Below are 17,427 nucleotides of genomic sequence, written 5' to 3' on the forward strand. Positions count from 1 at the left end.
TTGACCTGGTCAAATCTATCAAGGCATATATATATATATATATATACACGTGAAAAGAAGCAGTAAATTGTCAAACGTAAATGACGCCGGGTATCTACACAACCACTTCTTCCCTCCTCCCTCGTCCAGTGAGGACCCTTTTCGGATCACACACGCCTCCCTAAACCACCGAAACTCGCATTCTATGCATGAGGATCCGGCAGCCAGAGGACCAAGTCCTGGTCGGCCGTTGCGAAAAAGTTGAAGCGCGGATTAAACGCCAGGACCGCCGCCTCTCTCTTATCGGGCAGCGTCCACGTCGGATCCAGCACCTTGCCCTCGGACGGCTGCTTGAGCGTGTCCCACACCAGCACGTCCTGCTTGGCGCCGCCGCTGAGCACGAACCGCCCGTCGGGCGCGAAGCAGCACTCGCCGCTGCTCTCGAACGCGCCGGGATCGGTAGGCGAGGGCGCGGAGCCGTTGGCGGGGAGACTCTCGCCCGCGGCAAGCCGGCGCGTTCCTCCGGCGGGCCGCCGCAGGTAGGCTTTGAGGTTGCCCTGGAAGGCGTCGAGGAGGAAGTGCCCGCGACCCTTTGTGCCGACCAGGATGGTCTTGCCGTCGTTTGAGAACTCGAGCTTGGTCCAGCCCTTGAGGAGACACTGGGAGTCGACGCTGCGGCACTGCTCCACAATGTCAATGGTGGTAAACGGCGCCTTGTCGTAGTTTCGGACGTCGTACATGAGGACGGAGCCGCTGCTGGGACAGGCGACGGCAAAGACGGTGCCGGAGGGGTCGTAGGCGGCGAGGTAGGGCGAGCGGAGGAAGAGCTGGCCCTGCCAGTGCTTGGTCTGCGTGTCCCAGAGGCGGACGGTGTTGTCTTGGGAGCAGGAGATGAAGTTGTCGCTGCCGGGATGGACGGCGAGGCCGGTGACTGCGGCGTCGTGGCCCTCGAAGTAGCGGATGAAGGAGTTGTCATGGGTAGCCAGGTATCGGATGGCGTCTTTATGCAGAAGAGATTAGTTTTTGCGCACACGGCCAAGGGGGGGAAGGGGGGGAAAGGGGCCGAAGGGCGTGATTACGGTTCTGCTTGGTACTGGCATATATTATGCTGGAGCGGGTATGTGTAAACTTGGCCAGCTTGACGCCGTACTTTTTGCTCAGCAAGCTCTTGTCGTGGCGGCCCTCGCGGACATTGTAGATCTGAATAGTCTCGTCGCTGGCAGATGTCATGAGCAGCTCGCCGTCGTCGTCGTAGTCGATGGAGAGGACGCGAGGCTGCGGCCGGCCATCTTTGACGTCGTCTCTGCGCAGCAGCTGTTAGGGGGGGAGTCAGTTTGGAATCCGATTGACGGCGCGTAAGGGATAGCATCGATCGAGGAGACGGCACCTTTGTCGGGCGGAAGCTGGACACGACATCGCTGAGGTTGGACACGGGCGCGCTGGCGGCCAGATTCCGCGAGATGGCGAGCGAGGGAGAGCCGTTTGAGCCGGCGGGAGGGTCGAGGTCCATGGGCGTGGAGGACATTGTGAGCAGGTGCTGCCTTTTGTTGTTTGGTTGTCGCAGGGCTTGAAGCGAGTGTGTTCGATCAGGCCCAGAGGCCGTTGGCAGCTCTGCAGAGGCTCTCTCTCTCTCTGGCCTGCTGAAGCTTCGGGAGCGTATGTGATTGATCCTGGAGCTGAATTGCTGTCGCTTTAGGGGACTCGGTTCTCAATTGCGGCGGATTGAGCGGCGGTGGAGGAGGAAAGATGACGGTGATGCTGTTGTTTGGAGGTTGCGAATAGGTAGCTGTGGTGTTTGGAGCTGGAGCAACGACGTCACGGTTTTTTTTCTTTCGCGTATTACCTAGTTGCTGCAGACGCCAAAGCACGTGCCCTAAAGGAGCAGATTGGACAGTAATATCTATGCGACATGTATTACCAGGCAAATTCCAACGATATATAGAAATATTCATATTGGTGACAATGCCGAGATTCAATTCGTCAGTAATTGATTCATATTTATACAAATTTCATTCACAATCAAGCTTATTGCAGCTCGTTGTGCTGCCATTGAGCATCAACACCCAAGGCCCAGCATCCCATATAAGTCGTTCCACCCTCACGGCCTCACTTACACATTCACGTCACATACCTAGGTATACACCAATATGGCAAAACGAGCAGCAATCATACTATTTTTCCTTCATTATCCTCATCTCCATTCCTATCCAGATTCTCCAGGGCCTCCAGATCCCTCTCCTGCGCACTGTGCTGCGTAAACGCCCTCTCCACCAGGATGCCTCCCCCCTTGAGCTCCTCCAGCTCGGCCGCCACCTCCGGCCCCGTTTGCGCACACACCTCCGTCACCGTCCTGCTCGTCTCGCCCGTCAGCCCGTCGCTGCGGTTTAGCTTGGCCCAGTCGTGCTGCTGCAGGCTGCCCTTGTACCCGCCTCTCCTCCGGTCAGAGCAGCCGTTGGCCTCCGTGGCGGCACTACGAGGGTGGGAGTAAGAGTGAGAGTGAGAGTGAGAGTGCGTGTGAGAGACCACGGACCGGACGCCGGCGCGGAGCGTGTCCCGGATGACGACGAGGTGGCGGTAGATAGGGGGGAGGTTGGCGCAGAGAATGGCGCCGCAGGGCTCCCAGGCGGAGAGGATGCCAAAGGAAGCCTCGTCCCCTGAACTGCCTGTCAATACCTTCTATTGATATAGAGATGAACCATTATCGTTGAAAAATACCAACACTTACACGTGAAATCAGCAGACGCAACGCCAAACACAAACGACAGCCTCGCCGCACTAATCGCACACGTCGCCAGCCCAACCCCAAACATGAAGCACAAGATCAGCCGCGTCTCCTTGGCCGCCTGCAGTCCCAGGATGACAGGAATCGGCATCATAAAGATCCACAGATCCGTCAGCATGTTGGTCACATTGGTAAAGTACGTAAAGGCCTCCTTGTCGATGCACTTGCCCCTCGACTCGTCCCACCAGGCCTGGATGGGCCGGCAGCCGAAGCCCAGGACGACCTCCATGACGACGAGCCAGGCGCAGACGAAGCAGGCGGTGGCGACGACGACGAGGCGGAACGAGCGGGTGACGAAGATGCGGTGGTAGAGGGCCAGGATGGACAGCTTGGTGGAGGCGATGGCGATGTCGTAGAAGTGGCTGAAGATGTAGTCGCCCTTGGTTGGTGTTAGTCTTTAGGTAGGGGGCCATCAGGGGGGTTAGGGGGGGGTTGATGTGAGTGAGGCTTGCCTTGAGAAACATTTGCACGTTGTGCTTGGGGATGGCTTCTATATGGCGGCCAAGTCCAAAGGGTGGTCCTACGAGGTCAGGATTTGTTCAACAGGATATTGATACCTATGGATACCGGCATACCATATACCAGCCCAGTTACACACTCGGCAATGGCAACGAGCTTCAAACCATCAGCATTCCCTTGCTCCTTTGACCCAACCCTCCCCCTTTTTTTGGTTTCCAGGGACACACAACATACCGTCGCAAAGAGCATCAAGTAGTCGGCATACGCAAAGCCGGACTGCGCCGTCGCCGCCGCCCACAGCCTCCATCCCGTGCTCAACGTCTCGAGGGCAATGGGCACGGCGTACATGGTGGTGACCAGCTGCGTCTTGGACTCGGCCAGATACGCGGCGCTCAACGTCGTGTTGGCCGCCATATTGCGTATACTATGATGTTTCTTTCTCTTTCTTATAAAGTTTCTTTTCGACTTAATGGTCTCGAGTAAGAAGGCGACTAGGGGGGAAACCGCAGCAAAGCTGGCCACGATGCCCTTTGCAGTCGTGTCATGTATCGCTATATATGCGTGTGTATGTGTATCCGAAGAGAATGTGCGATATAGCGTCAAATCATGGTAAAGTGAAGTGAATCCCCGTCATTCGAAACGATGAGAATTGGATCGTCGATGGTCAATCGCAGCAACCGGGAGCAGCCCTCGGCTGAAGCCGCAATGCGTCACTGACGATGTTTCATGCTCACCAGCAGCCAAGCACACACACATCGCCAGCATTCATCGCAGTCTCAACCCAAGATACCTAGAAAGAGAGAAAACCAGAGATCCAGGAGGGAAGATAAGAAGGAGGGGAACAATATGATGCGTGATGGACCACCCATTAGGCTCATGCAGTCCAAGGCAAAGGCAAAGGCATTCCATCAACATTGAACCTCGTGGGCGTTGATTCGATAGCTTACCTCTTTCTGGAGCATGATGCCACCCTCCATGTCAATGGCCAGCCACCACTCGAATTCTCGATTCCACTGCCGCACAGATTCGTACAGATACGATGCAATCATCCGTCGAATCGCCTGTCGGAGTCGAGAATGCAGAAGGAGAGGATCCTCTGTGGCTCCTCATGCATCCAAGGCTGCCCACTTGGACGCCACTGGATGATCGGGCTCGATATTTGACGAATGACCAGCCAACATGCAGGAGTACACTTGCGAGGCTCCTTGTGGGCAAGGCTCTAATATGGTGCAGGAAGAAGCCGCAGCCCAAAGAGCGAAACAGGTGGTGGAAGACGCAACAAGTCTCCTCAGAAGGAAGAATGGAAGCGCTATAGAAGGAATTGAGCTCTTTAATGATTATACTCGCCTCAGCTCTATCAGATCCACTCATAGATGCGTGCATAGGAAGGTCTCTCTCTACCGGCATCTCATTTACATCTCCTACCTATTTTCCTCATGCGTATATGAGAAGGACTGCATCCTATTTCACAGAATTTGAAAGTCTTTGCTCATAGATTCCTCTGAAGATTCCAGAAAACATCGTGTCTGCACTGTCGTCAAGATCATCGCCAGGCTGCGGACGGAGTCTTACGGCATTCTTCAACGGCAAGCAGGGATCTGGGCATCCATGCATGTAAGACGGCACCCAACCTGCACGCACGTACGTACAAAAAAAGGACAAATGAACAATTTACCAGCAACACCACCATCATTGTTATTCGAGTACTGATACGACCACGGAGCGTTGCCGGGTAAATCATGCGTCTACGTAGTACACGAGGTGTATATTGCCACGCCACCAACATGCATGTGCTTAAGATGTATGCATGCATCTGGTTCAACGCGTGGCTGTCTTGTTTTTACCTTCTTTTCCCCTTTCCTTATTCTTATCAAGTGTCTCGACGAATGTATAGCTGTAAGTCGTCTTATTGACCTGTTGACTCAGCTCAGCTATTCCCAGACCGAGACAAAAAGTGCGACCTCATCGTCTGTCCCTCATCACATGTCTCGCCTAACCATCAGTCATCGTCTCGACCATCAGCGACTCTCAATCACGCCCATAGCCTCGAGCCACTTCTCATGGTTGAATCAACCAGCTATTCTTCCTTTGAGTGAAAACAACCCACAGCAACATATCGTCAACCTCAATTTAAATCTACGCTATTCGACACACTGCCACAAACCCACATGCACCCTGTAATGATAAGCTGTCAACCTCTCCAGACTCCAAAGATGGATGATAGACGACCCTGACTGAGTCCTCGTCCTTGTCCGCTTGACTCAGTCCTTCACTCTCCTCGTCAGGTATCATCTTGTCTCAGAGCAAGCGCAACTTTCACTCATGTCGCGCCCTGACTGTACCTACACGCTTAGCAGCCCCAAAACACCATTCACGTCCCTCCCTCTTCAATCGGCAGCTTTACTTCCAGCCATACTCCTCCTCGTCCATTTACGGCATGCTGAAAGGCTCATTCTCGCAGTTTTCGAGTCCGGATCTGTAATTCAACAGTCGGCCGGAGCACAGCTCTGGTCCGACCGATCCTGCATATATCCGTTGGCCATGTGCGGTTGGAACTGACAAACCCGCGCGAAGGATTGGCGAGTCTGCCAGCTGGCAAGCTACCTGGTGACTGAATTTCCGATATCGAATATGATTTTTTTCCCTTTCATTTCGTCCCCTCTCTTTCTCTCGTTTCTTCTCACTACCGTGAATATACAAAGTTGATGCATTGTCTTGCCCTTCATCCTCAGACCCGTCAACACTCACTCCAGATCAGACACTACCTACGCTCACGATGATGCGCCTCATCGGCTTCATCCTCCCCCTGGCCACAACCACCAGCCAAGCCTTTGCAGCTCCTGCACACGGCCCCCGTGTCGACCTCGGCTATGCCGTCTACGAAGGCCTCTACAACGCCACCCTCGATCTGAACATCTGGAAAAGGTACACCAGCCTCATCCTTCTCCCTCGATAAAAAGATCCAAGGGGCTCACACAACCACAGCATCCGATACGCCGCTCCGCCAGTCGGAACTCTGCGATGGCAAGCCCCCCAAGAACCCCCCAAAGCCACGACCCCAGACCGCCTCGTCGCAGCGGTAGATCAACCCCCCTGGTGTCCGCAGTCGGGAGCGTACGGCGTGCCTCCAGTCTACGGCTTCAACTCAGCCCTTGGCGACGAAGACTGTCTCTTTCTCAACGTCTACGCGCCGCCTCACGCCGAGAACCTGCCCGTCTTCGTCTGGATCCGTAAGTTTCCCAATCATCAGCGTCATGTCAAAAAGGCAATATGAAACCTAACCAGGACGCAGACGGCGGCGGCTACTCCGTCTTCGGTGCTGCCTACGACCCCAGCGCCCTGATCAACACCAACAACAAGACTTTCATCACCGTCGAGATCCAGTACCGCCTCGGCGCCTTCGGCCAGCTGGCGTCCCCCGACGTCCGGCGGCACGGCAAGCTCAACGCGGGCCTGTTGGACCAGCGCTTTGCCCTGCAGTGGGTGCACAAGCACATCTCCCGCTTCGGCGGCGACCCGAGGCGCGTCACGATGGGCGGAGAGTCGTCTGGCGCGGCATCGGCCATGTATCAGGCGCTGGCGTATGACGGGAGGGAACAAGGGCTGTTCAGCAGCGTACGTACTTTAAAATCCTTGATGCCCCCTTTTCTTCTGCCCCTTGCTTGTTTTCGTTTTTTTCCCTTGTTGGGAGGGGCGAAAAAAACTGACTGCTTTCCAAGATCATCTTGGCGAGCACATACGTCCCTCCCATCTACCCCTTTGACCACGGCGTTCCCACCGGCCACTATGACGCCTTTGCCGAGGCTGCAGGCTGCGGAGTGGCCTCTGCCCTGAGAAACCACTCAAGCGTGTTTGACTGCCTCGTCGCCGCCGACACGACCACGCTACAGACCGCCAGCGGCCTCGTCTCGACGTCCAGGGGCTACTTTGGCAGCTTCGCCTGGCTGCCCGTCATCGACCACGACTTTATCCAGCACCGTCCCTCGGCACAGCTTGCCTGCGGCAAAGTCAGCGGCAAGCACCTCTTGATCGGGGTACAACAACACGCTCTCTTATTCTTACCCCCCCTCTTCTCAGGATGCCTCTTGTGACTGACACACACTCCAGACCAACGCAGACGAGGGCGTCCCCCTGACCAACCCCAACATCACCACCAAATCCGCCTTTGACGCCTTCGTCTCCTCCACCCTCCCTCATCTCACCAACGCCGACATCTCGATCCTCAACCGCATCTACGACACGGCCGCCGCCCAGCCCGGCAACAACGGCACCCGCTTCGACACCCCGGGCGACGACGACGACGCCGGCCCCAACGCCAACACCGTCTCGGGCATGGCCACGGGCATCCAGCAGACGGCCTTTAACCTCGCCGCCGAGTCCACCTTCCACTGCCCGTCACAGTGGCTCGCCGAGGCCTTTAGCAAGCCCGGCTCCGATGGTCGCCGCGCGTGGAAGTACCAGTACTCGCTCGACCCGGCGTATCACGGCGCGGATCTCGGCGCGTACTTTGTCCTCGCCAAAGAGGAGGAGGAGGACGGCACCGCACCCCCAGGCCGCGGGTTCCAGCACAGCTTTCGCAAGATCTGGGGACAATTCATAACGCAGCAGAACCCAGTCATTTCCGTGAGCGATGCGAAAGCGGGCGAGGCGAACGCCACGGTGCCCGTTGACGGGAGTCGTCCGGGGGATATTGCGTGGCCGGCTTTTAGCGCGCAGAACCAGACCTTCTTGGACCTCAACACTACGGGCGGCGAGGTCGAGCTGGTGACTGTGACGCAGGAGCTGAGCTACTACGTGCGCGGGGGGGAGGGCGTTGTGAATTCGTTTCGGCTGGCGGATGGGAGGAGCTGGGAGGGGGGAAGGGGGGAGAGGTGTGACTTTTGGAAGGCTGTTGCGCCGAGGGTGCCTTTTTGAGGCATCTGGCTGATGGGTTGCATTCTTCCAGATATGATTCCTACTAGGATGGATAATGGCAGATGTTGATAGGCCTGTATACCAATGAGAGCAAGGCTGATGCAAGTGAGCGATGAGAGCATCACACATGTCTAGGCCTCCCCCCCTGACCACCCATAGTCACACAACCATCCGATTTCAATAACAAGGACAAGGGCTAGAAAGCAACCAGGTACACTGTATATTAAGCATACCTTAGAATCGCCATCAAGCTTCTGCCCAGCCTCATCTTCACGCGGCACTCGGCAACCGCCTCCTCTAACTAATTACAAGCTCTCCAGACAAAAGCCACCGACAACCGTCCGGCTCTGCAACAAGATGCATGTAGCCTCATAACCGAGCTCTGCCCCGCCTTGCAACGACCAATACTAGGTACTAACCCATTTCTCTGCTAGGAATAGCTGTCCAATGATATCGTTTGCAAATGCGAAAATATATACTTTAGTTTGCGCAAGATCTTAGATTTGCCGTTCGCCGGCATAACCCACACAACCTTTTAACCCCTACATAGCAGCGGCTTTCATCGGCGCAAACGCGGGCTCAATCCGGGGCAAGACATACTACTACACACAAATCACACAGGTACAGATCGAAAACCCCACGATATTCCGCGGCTCTGAGTAATTGGTGGGGATGTTTAATAAAGAGAGACAGGGTTCCGAATCGGCACATTCGCAGTGCTGTATCTGCGCTACTATGTGTATAAGGGACCTCTATGAACTCGTGCCTACAAAACGGAACTGAGGGTATCTAATTGGCCGTCACCATTAGCATTTCACACTACCTAGGTAGAATAAGAACCAATTTCAAAAGTCATGGACAAGTTGACGGCTCCGGCAGTCGGGCCACAACGGCTTGATTCACCGAACAAGGTGCCCAAGCAAGCTGAGGTAGAACTTGTACAACCACCGTCAAAAAAAAGGGACTCGGAACTTTGCAAAATAAAAAGACAAAAAACAAAGAAGCTTTTCACCGAGTGTAAAACAAGCTTTTCTTCCAGATTCAACAGAGACAAGGCTGAGTAATACCCAAGTCGATAAAGGGCCAAGCCACACGGCTCTGATGGCCTCTTATTCCATCATCCCGCCGTCAAGCGATCTGTATTAGTAGTCGAATCCAGCAAAGACAACGAATAAAAACAGGCCGTAATAGCAATACATACCTCTGTCAGCTTACTACTTTGCAATCATCGCACCAATTCCCAATCAAACCTCAACTGCGAATTCATCCATCCCCCTGCTAATAAATCCCCCTTCCACTCAATTGGCACCAAAAAGCTCAACAACTTACACCTCCGTTCTTCGGCCTCCGGGGACCCTCTTTCTCTCCCCCATCCTCACCAACCCCCAAACCACCTTTTTTTTTTTTCCTAATTAATCCTCTCTGCCTTTTAATACAACAGCTTGCATCAGATTCGCTTCTCCACAGCTGAGCGCGGCCATCCGGACCCAAAAAAAAAGCTGGCAGCCATTGCTAGCCGGGCCGCCGCCGTCATCGGGTTGCGCGCAGTGCGCACTCGGGCAAAGTCCCCCAAAATCGGCCGCGTTTCCCTTGCAGAAAGGCATCAATCATCTCAGCTCTCTCGTCTTACACTATTCCCTTCTCCTCCTGTCCCTCCTTCAAATCAATCCTCACCTTACATTCTGACTTGTCCTTGTCTCTCCTTTTGTCACTTCCTTGCTGCTGTGATCCGCACAAACACCAGTCCATCCCCACGCAGCCTTTCGCCAGCACGTTTCCGCAACACACACACCATCGCAAACCAACCTTGAAACTGCGCGAAAGCCGGAATCCCAGCTGCGCCAAATGTCCACCACAATCGGGTACGCAGTCATTTACTGTCCATCTGTCCAGTTTCCATTTCCATTTCCAAGTCTTCCTTTCAGCTAACAAAAGCTTCTTGCACCAAAAAAACAGCGGCTTCGCCGCCGGCGCCCTCGCAGCCTGCGGCGCCGTCACCGTCACGCACCCGGCCGAAGTCCTCAAGATCCGGCAGCAGCTGCAGGGCGAGCTGCAGACAAAGGGCGCGCAGCCGCAGTACTACCGCGGGCCCATCCACGGCATCAGCGTCATTGTCAAGAACGAGGGCATCCGCGGCATCTACCGCGGCCTGGGCGCCGCCTACATCTACCAGGTGCTGCTCAACGGCTGCCGCCTCGGCTTCTACGAGCCCATGCGCAAGGCCACCGCCGCCCTCTTCCTCGGCGACGAGACCAGGCAGAACCTCGCCATCAACGTCTTCTGCGGCGCCTCCTCCGGCATCCTCGGCGCCGCCGCCGGCAGCCCCTTTTTCCTCGTCAAGACGCGCCTGCAGAGCTACTCCCCCGTCCGGCCCGTCGGCACCCAGCACAACTACCGCAACCTGTGGGATGGCCTGCGCCAGATCTACCGCGGCGAGGGCTTCACCGGCCTGTACCGCGGCATCACGGCCGCCATGGTCCGCACCGGCTTTGGCAGCTCCGTCCAGCTGCCCACCTACTTTCTCGCCAAGCGGCAGCTGGTCAAGCACGCCGGCATGGAGGAGGGCCCGGCCCTGCACCTGGCCAGCTCCTCCGTCAGCGGCTTTGTCGTCTGCTGCGTCATGCATCCTCCTGGTGAAGACTCGATGATGCCTCCTCGCATGTAGGCAAGTTATGGCTAATCCGATCAAACAGACACAATCATGTCCCGCCTCTACAACCAGCACGGCAACCTCTACAGCGGCATCCTCGACTGCGCCGGCAAGACGATCCGCACCGAGGGCATCTTTGCCATCTACAAGGGCTTCATCCCCCACCTCGCCCGCATCCTGCCGCACACCATCCTCACCCTCTCCCTGGCCGAGCAGACGGCCAAGCTCGTCCGCCGCGTCGAGAGCCGCATCCTGCCTATGCTAGGCTACGAGGAGGGGCGTCTCTAGGATGCAAAAAAAAAGAAAGTAAAAGAAAAAAAAAAAAAAAGAAAAAGAATTTAAAAGGAAGGAAACAGAAGGAGTGAAAAACGAATCCGGATTCTAGTTCTGAACTCGCCCAGTTTCTATCTGTCCTGCTGATTTTCAACGCAGGGTTTCATTTACATCATATATCTTCACTCCGCATACTTTGTATACCTTACTTTATTTTGGGGTACGCTTTTGTATGCTGTACATTTTTTCAGGAGCGGCAAGCTCCGGTTTTATAGATTACGGGAGTCTTTTCAGGGTCTTTCTCTCCTACAATTTGGGAAAGAAAAGAGCAAAAAAGGGGGGGGGCACAAGGCAACGGGGGATAGGGAAAAGCTCATGGCGGCATGCTTTCTGCACTGGAGTTGGTAGTCCTTCACAATTAGAACTGGGCGCACCGACGCCCCTGAAATATTACTACTTTTTTTATACTTGTTTACTCTTCTCTTTTGTCTTGCTTTCTCTGCCTTGTCTCTCGTCTATCCCCCCAGTGAGCGCTTACATCCATAACACAGCTTTCCCGCGTCCGAACCCCCAGCGCCCTCTGCAGGATCGTCCCCCAACTCGCCCGCCCAGGTCGAATCGCCCTCCTCGTCCAGCGTGATGCCGCATAAGCGACAATACCTTGAACTCACCAGCCGGTCCAGCTTCCCCGCGGTGCGAACGACATTCGTCACGATACCCGAGTAGGGCCCCTCCACGCCCTCGAAATACCGCGCCATGACCTCCTCAATGCTCTGGTCCTTGTGGGAGACGACGCTGCTCGACGACGAATTATCCGCAGGGACCAGATCCCGGACCGACGGCGTGGTGCCGAGATACGTAACGACTTCGGCCTTGAGAATCTCTCGCAGGGGATAATATACGGGAAACTGGACCTTGCCGTCGTCCTGGTCCTGTGCACCAGCACCATCCCCGTCTGCGCTCCTCCCCCCATACGTACAGACGGTAAAGGCCCCGTCGTTGATCTGCCAGGGCACCGCGAAGCCTCGTCCGTTGGCAACCTCGGACAGCGTCAGGCTCGCCAGCGCAGTGGTGCTGTGGCCGAGCAGCAACGCAGAGTAGGACCTCTCCATGGCCACGCCGAGCAACAGGTGGCGGATGAAGAGCCGGAGACAGTCTGCGCGGGACGTGACCGACGGCAACGCATCGAAAAAGTGCCGCAGCCGTTCAGTGTCGTTTTCACCAGCGGCGGCAGAAGCAGCAATCGGCAGCGCCGTCCAGTCAATCGTCTTGAGCGCGAGGACCTTGCTCAGATGGACGCACTCAAACGAGACATTGGGAAATCTCTCGCGGTACTTTGCCAGGAGCCTCTGCGCAGGGGCGTCGGCGGCGGAGCTGCTGCTGTTGGAGAGATCTGTGTCGATGTGGACGACAAGGGGCTCGAATGGCGAGGATCCCTTTCTCGAGGCGTGGTACTTGGCTTGCTTGTCCAGGATCTGGGTGAGGACGGTTGAGCTGGGGCCAAAGGAGAGGCCGGCGACGTACCGCCGCGGCTCGGGCCGTGACGACGTCCTGGTCTCGCGCTGCAGGACGGTGAGTCTCTTGACGGCCTTGGAGTCGACGTAGTCTATGAAGCAGTCTCTGCGCGCGATGTGTGAGTATCATGAGTTTCTTTATGTATGAGAGAGAGGGTGGAGGTTGTGTGCGTACTGGCATGCCGCGACGTTTCGCAGCTCATACGGCGCATCTGGGTTTTTGCAGCGCAGGCAAGGCCGGCCGGCAAGTGCTGGGCCCGCCATGAGAGATTGTGGGTGAGCTGTAGATGATGGTGAAATGAGGAGTACGGATGTGATGCGTTAAGGGGATAAGAGAAAAAGTCTCTTGTGAGAAGAATGACGGGGACTGAGTCACGAAGGTTTGCAAGATTTCGTCTGTGAGTCTCGATAGGGCGAAAGCTCAGGTATCGATTGCAGTTGCAAGTTTGTTGGTGAGGATCCGGAGCAACTGTGGTTGATGTTTGCCGTGCTTGAGTTTGTGTGTCTGGCTGTGTCCGACGGGTGAATTCAAGGCCTGGCAGTTTAGAGTCTTTTTTATGAGATTTGTGGTGGTGAGCAGGGCAGTGACAAACAGCACTGAGATTGGTGAGAATTTTTTGTGGTTGCGCCAGAGGTGAGAAGTCGTTGGTTCAACTAACACTGGCTGCCTGAGGTAAGCAATTGCCTCCTCAAAGTTGAGTCTCTTGCCAACTCTCATCATCCCGTATCGAACAACATGGTCTGCTATACTTTTCTAGTAGTCTGTCTAATAAAGCATCATCTCTTGAGCCTTTCCCAGTGGTTCATCCGCATCCGAAACCAGAATCCGCGTTGCCGGGTAGCTTGTGCAAGTTGAGTTGTCTCAAACCAGTGCTATAGTAATTACCTACGCAGTATACATACAAGTACCTACTGTAGAGGCACCTCAGCAGCCCCTGTCGGTAATTGCCCGTGTCAAGCAGGTACCGAGACGAATCATGCACGGTGCCGTGATACATGCACAGTACCGTAGCGCTCGCTTCAGCGTCTCCCCCCCCCTGTCCCTACTTCTGTCTAGTATGTGTGTCTCTGTTTCCTGTGGACTCGCATTGATTGCCCGGGATTTGAAGACGTATTCCAGCCCTGTTCATCTGTTCTTCCTGGAGATTGCGCGGCTAGATGGAGAAACGGTCTGGAATCAGCCATTCTTCAGCCACAGCACCGAGAACTCACTCCTCGTCCAACCAACAGACACAACACAAGAGGCGCGGCTATTAATAACCACCGCCTTCTCCTTGACCAGCTCTGTTCCATTCCACAGCTGTTTACAAGCCCTGTGACGTCAAAAGCCGCGTATCATGGCTATAGTCTTGTGGCGCGCCTCCTGTCTAATCGACAGCCGCCGTGAAGCTTGTGGCAGCTTCAATTAGTAGCACTCAACCTTTGATCCATTACGCCTCGAGTCGGCCGCACTGATTGTCCGCCCTGAACCCAAACGCAACGCAGCTCGACTCGTTCCATGACTGATCTCTTCCAACACAACCACAACACAGCACAACATGCCACTCAAGCCACGACTTGTACCACCGCCATATTAAACCCTCGACCCCCCGGTCAATCGTCATCTGTGTCTTCTGTTCTGCGTCTGTTTCAACCCTGATCCTGTTTCATCCTCTCTCTCTCCCCCCTTTTGTCCACTGCCGCCAATCATCGCGCCCTGATCCCTGCAGCGTTCGCAAGGCGATTCAGTCCACCATCCGCCGCCTGTCGCGCCTCGACCCAGAAACGCCCGTGCAGCTGAAACCGCCCAAGAGCTCTCCGAACTGAACTCGTCTGTTGAATAATCGTCAAACCATACACATACAGCCTCTAGACGCCAGACTATGGTCGTTCAGCCGGCCACGCGCGCACCACAGCTGGCGGACGGCACTGCTTGCACCGCTCCAGGCACTACCATCTAGTACTTATTGCTTTTCATCGTCACATTGTCAGCCTGGTCGCGACCCTAGGCTTCCTCTTTTTTTTTTCTTCTTCTTTTCTCAGTCAAGTACGAATACGCTGTCGCCGGCTGGCCCTCGCATCACCCGACCCGGAAGCCTGACTTTGCCATCGTCATCGCCCTCTACCGGCCGCGGCCGCCCATCGCATACTGCCACTTCGCCTCAATTGCCGGCTGCCTCTGCTCGCCGTCACTCCCAGATTCTAGTCATTACATAGAGGCTCAACGCAGGACGCAGCCGTGACTTCTAGAGAGACGCCCGCCACTACTGAGCGACCCTTGATAATACTGCACGACCACAAGCTGCGACTGCAAGAAAAAAGGAAAAAAGGAAAAGGAAAAAAAAAAAAAAAAACACCACCACCACCACCACCGACCCCGATCGACATTCCCGCTCTCTCGGCTCCACATCCACCGCCAGCACCTTCGACGTCCCACGAACCGGCTCCCGACAGCCCTCGCAAGGCTCAGCTCCGTCGTCGCCCCCGAGGGAACATCGCATCCTTGCCCGGCATGGCTGCCCCTCGACAGGCAGAGACGAGGCTCCAGGAGGCGGCCGTTGCTGCCCGCAACTCCAGCAGCGACGCCAACGCCCTGAATCGCCGCAGTCGCTTACCCCTGGACACGGCGGTTGCTCCCGTGCACCAGACCGGCTGCTTCGAGGTTGATCGGGTCATCAAGAGCGGATTTGTCCAGAAGCGCGGCCAAAAGACAAAGGTATGCCATCTCTAAACTCCCTCGTCAATGTCCCAACAGAAGTCAAAGAGATGCTAACGCGCTCTGCGCCGCGAACGACAGAACTGGAAGAGCGTCTACCTCGTCCTGCGACCAAACGGCATCTCCATATACAAGGACGACAAGGAGGCCAAGCTCCGCCACCAAATCTACACCTCGGACCTCTCCGCCGTCGCCCCCCTCAAGGACCCCAAGCACAAGCGCCAGAACCTCTTTGGGCTCTTCTCGCCCTCGCGCAACTACCACTTTCAGGCCTCGACCGCGCAGGACGCCCAGGAATGGGTCGAGGCGATCCGCAAGACGGCCAGGCTCGACGAGGAGGAGGAGGAAATGTACCTGGGCAGCCCCGTGGTGCACAACGTCGTGTCGCCCGGCGCGCCCGACAGCTACCGGCAGCCCGCGTACGGCCCATTCTCCAGCTCGCCCGAGAACATGGGCAACAACTTCGACTCGACGGTGCCCAAGCTGATGGGGGCAGGCAGCCATCGCTTCTCCTACACGCTGGACTCGTCTGGCCTGTCCGGCAACGAGATGCTCTCGTACTCTGACTTTTCCGACAACGACGGCCCTCGGAGACAAGAGGGCACCTCGTACGAGAGCCTGGCCGCCCAGTCGCCCCCCGAGCTGCAGACCCCCGGCAGCACCACCATGATGCCCCGCCAGCAGCAGCAGCAGCAGCAGTTCAAACCGCAGGGCCAGCGACCCGAGACCGGAGGCCGCTCCGCGAGCCAAGTCAGCGCCGTGACCGCCGAGCAGGAGTCCGAGCGCGTCGTCTGGCAGGGCGCCCTCTGGATGCACCGCAGCAAGGGCGGCGTGCGCCAGTGGAAGCACATGTGGGGGGTCCTGCGCGCCCGGCAGCTGGTCCTCTACAAGGACGAGTCCGAGTACGCCGCCCAGAGCATCATCGAGGTGGCCGACGTGGTCAATGTCGTCGAGATGGACCCCGTCAGCCGCAGCAAGACCAACTGCCTGCAGATCATCACCGAGGAGAAGACGTACCGCTTCTGCGCGCCCGATGAGGAGTCGCTCGTGCAGTTTCTCGGCGCCTTCAAGAGCCTGCTGGCCAGGAGGCGTGTGGCCGCGGCGGCGACGACAAATGCGAATGCCGTCAAGCCCCCGTGGTGATAAAAGGCGCTTGCTTGCTTGCTTGCTTGCCTGCTCTCTCGGTCGAAGCATCTCTTCTGCCCGCCGTTTCCCTACTCACACGACGCTTTTCTACTCGCACTCAAACCACCCACTCCGTCATACTCTCTTTTCCTTTCAATTCCCTTTGTTATACGCTTCTCGTGAATACTCGAGATGCTAGACGTCGTTTTTTCTTCTTCTGTCAACTTTTCTTTTGTCGTATGATACAATACCCCCTCTTCCGTAATATTGACTTTACGAGTTTATGACCGATGCTTCTTCTACTATACCACTACGTACTTCAATCACACAATTACCCCCCCACCCCTGACCTACCTTTATTCTTCAGGTTTCTCTCGTTCTTTTTTAATATACTTGACGGCTTTGATAGTTGTTACAAAAAAAGGGGGGCAGAAATCTGGCGGGAATCTCATCTCTTCACCAAAGGTTTCGAACAACTCAACCCCCTCCCCCTTTTTTCTTTTTCTCAGTCATTTTTTTTTTTTTTTTTTTTTTTTTTTTTTTTTTTGGTTGCAGCAATTAATACTCTTATCTTATCTACTCTGGTCCTTGAAAGAATCAAAAGCTTTGATAGTTTTGACAGGGATTGAACTAGCAGTTTTGTCTGGATGTGTTTGTTTCTTCTTTAGTACCTCAGTAGTAATTCTTAATACTGCCATACTCTTCTTCTTCTTCTTCTACTACTTCTTTCTTGATTTCTCGGGTACGTGTTGGACATTGTCCTACGACCCTTTGGTGTAACATATCACAAGGGTTTTGTTTGAAAAAGGGGATGGGGAGGTTTGTTTTGCTGTCATGTAACTTGGTGTTTCTTTCGATAATAATGTGGGAGGCCTAGTCGTCCCTTTTTCATGATAGGTAGGTAGTAGGTAACGATGTAGGCAAGTAGGGAGTTAGCCCGACGCATAATCTGGTTCAGAGAACCCCTTTATGCAATCGCAATCTTCAGAAAAGGTGTTAAGACTGACACCTTGTCGTTCGCGACGATATGACTCGA

General features: G+C 55.4%; 6 protein-coding genes across 6 annotated transcripts; 3 read left to right on the top strand and 3 right to left on the bottom strand.

Moving 5' to 3' along the window:
- Positions 1-182: 182 nt before the first annotated feature.
- Positions 183-1,504, bottom strand: TRIREDRAFT_53628 (uncharacterized protein; the record flags this gene model as incomplete). The annotated part of the gene is made up of 3 exons (XM_006961759.1): positions 183-979; positions 1,059-1,293; positions 1,367-1,504. The coding sequence occupies 3 exons, from the start codon at positions 1,502-1,504 to the stop codon at positions 183-185; spliced, it is 1,170 nt and encodes a 389-aa protein (XP_006961821.1).
- A 1,058-nt stretch (positions 1,505-2,562) lies between these two features.
- Positions 2,563-3,267, bottom strand: TRIREDRAFT_41425 (uncharacterized protein; the record flags this gene model as incomplete). The annotated part of the gene is given in 3 exon segments (XM_006960981.1): positions 2,563-2,638; positions 2,653-3,156; positions 3,224-3,267. Coding segments are annotated over 3 exon segments (624 nt in total), but the record flags the coding sequence as incomplete, so codon positions are not given.
- A 2,729-nt stretch (positions 3,268-5,996) lies between these two features.
- TRIREDRAFT_2044 (uncharacterized protein) lies at positions 5,997-8,134 on the top strand (the record flags this gene model as incomplete). The annotated part of the gene is made up of 5 exons (XM_006960884.1): positions 5,997-6,145; positions 6,206-6,450; positions 6,513-6,835; positions 6,940-7,254; positions 7,328-8,134. The coding sequence occupies 5 exons, from the start codon at positions 5,997-5,999 to the stop codon at positions 8,132-8,134; spliced, it is 1,839 nt and encodes a 612-aa protein (XP_006960946.1).
- A 1,705-nt stretch (positions 8,135-9,839) lies between these two features.
- TRIREDRAFT_119845 (mitochondrial oxaloacetate/sulfate/thiosulfate transporter-like protein) lies at positions 9,840-11,072 on the top strand (the record flags this gene model as incomplete). The annotated part of the gene is made up of 3 exons (XM_006961302.1): positions 9,840-9,996; positions 10,091-10,767; positions 10,828-11,072. The coding sequence occupies exons 1-3, from the start codon at positions 9,980-9,982 to the stop codon at positions 11,070-11,072; spliced, it is 939 nt and encodes a 312-aa protein (XP_006961364.1). The 5' UTR covers positions 9,840-9,979.
- Positions 11,073-11,572: 500 nt separating this feature from the next.
- On the bottom strand, positions 11,573-12,835 carry TRIREDRAFT_54722 (uncharacterized protein; the record flags this gene model as incomplete). The annotated part of the gene is made up of 2 exons (XM_006961760.1): positions 11,573-12,635; positions 12,747-12,835. 2 exons carry the CDS (start codon positions 12,833-12,835, stop codon positions 11,573-11,575), a joined length of 1,152 nt encoding a protein of 383 aa, XP_006961822.1.
- Positions 12,836-15,152: 2,317 nt separating this feature from the next.
- TRIREDRAFT_29275 (uncharacterized protein) lies at positions 15,153-16,358 on the top strand (the record flags this gene model as incomplete). The annotated part of the gene is made up of 2 exons (XM_006960959.1): positions 15,153-15,266; positions 15,348-16,358. Coding segments are annotated over 2 exons (1,125 nt in total), but the record flags the coding sequence as incomplete, so codon positions are not given.
- Between the last annotated feature and the right edge of the window lie 1,069 nt (positions 16,359-17,427).

This window comes from Trichoderma reesei (assembly GCF_000167675.1).
Source record: "Trichoderma reesei QM6a unplaced genomic scaffold TRIREscaffold_1, whole genome shotgun sequence".
Classification (NCBI taxonomy): domain Eukaryota; kingdom Fungi; phylum Ascomycota; class Sordariomycetes; order Hypocreales; family Hypocreaceae; genus Trichoderma; species Trichoderma reesei.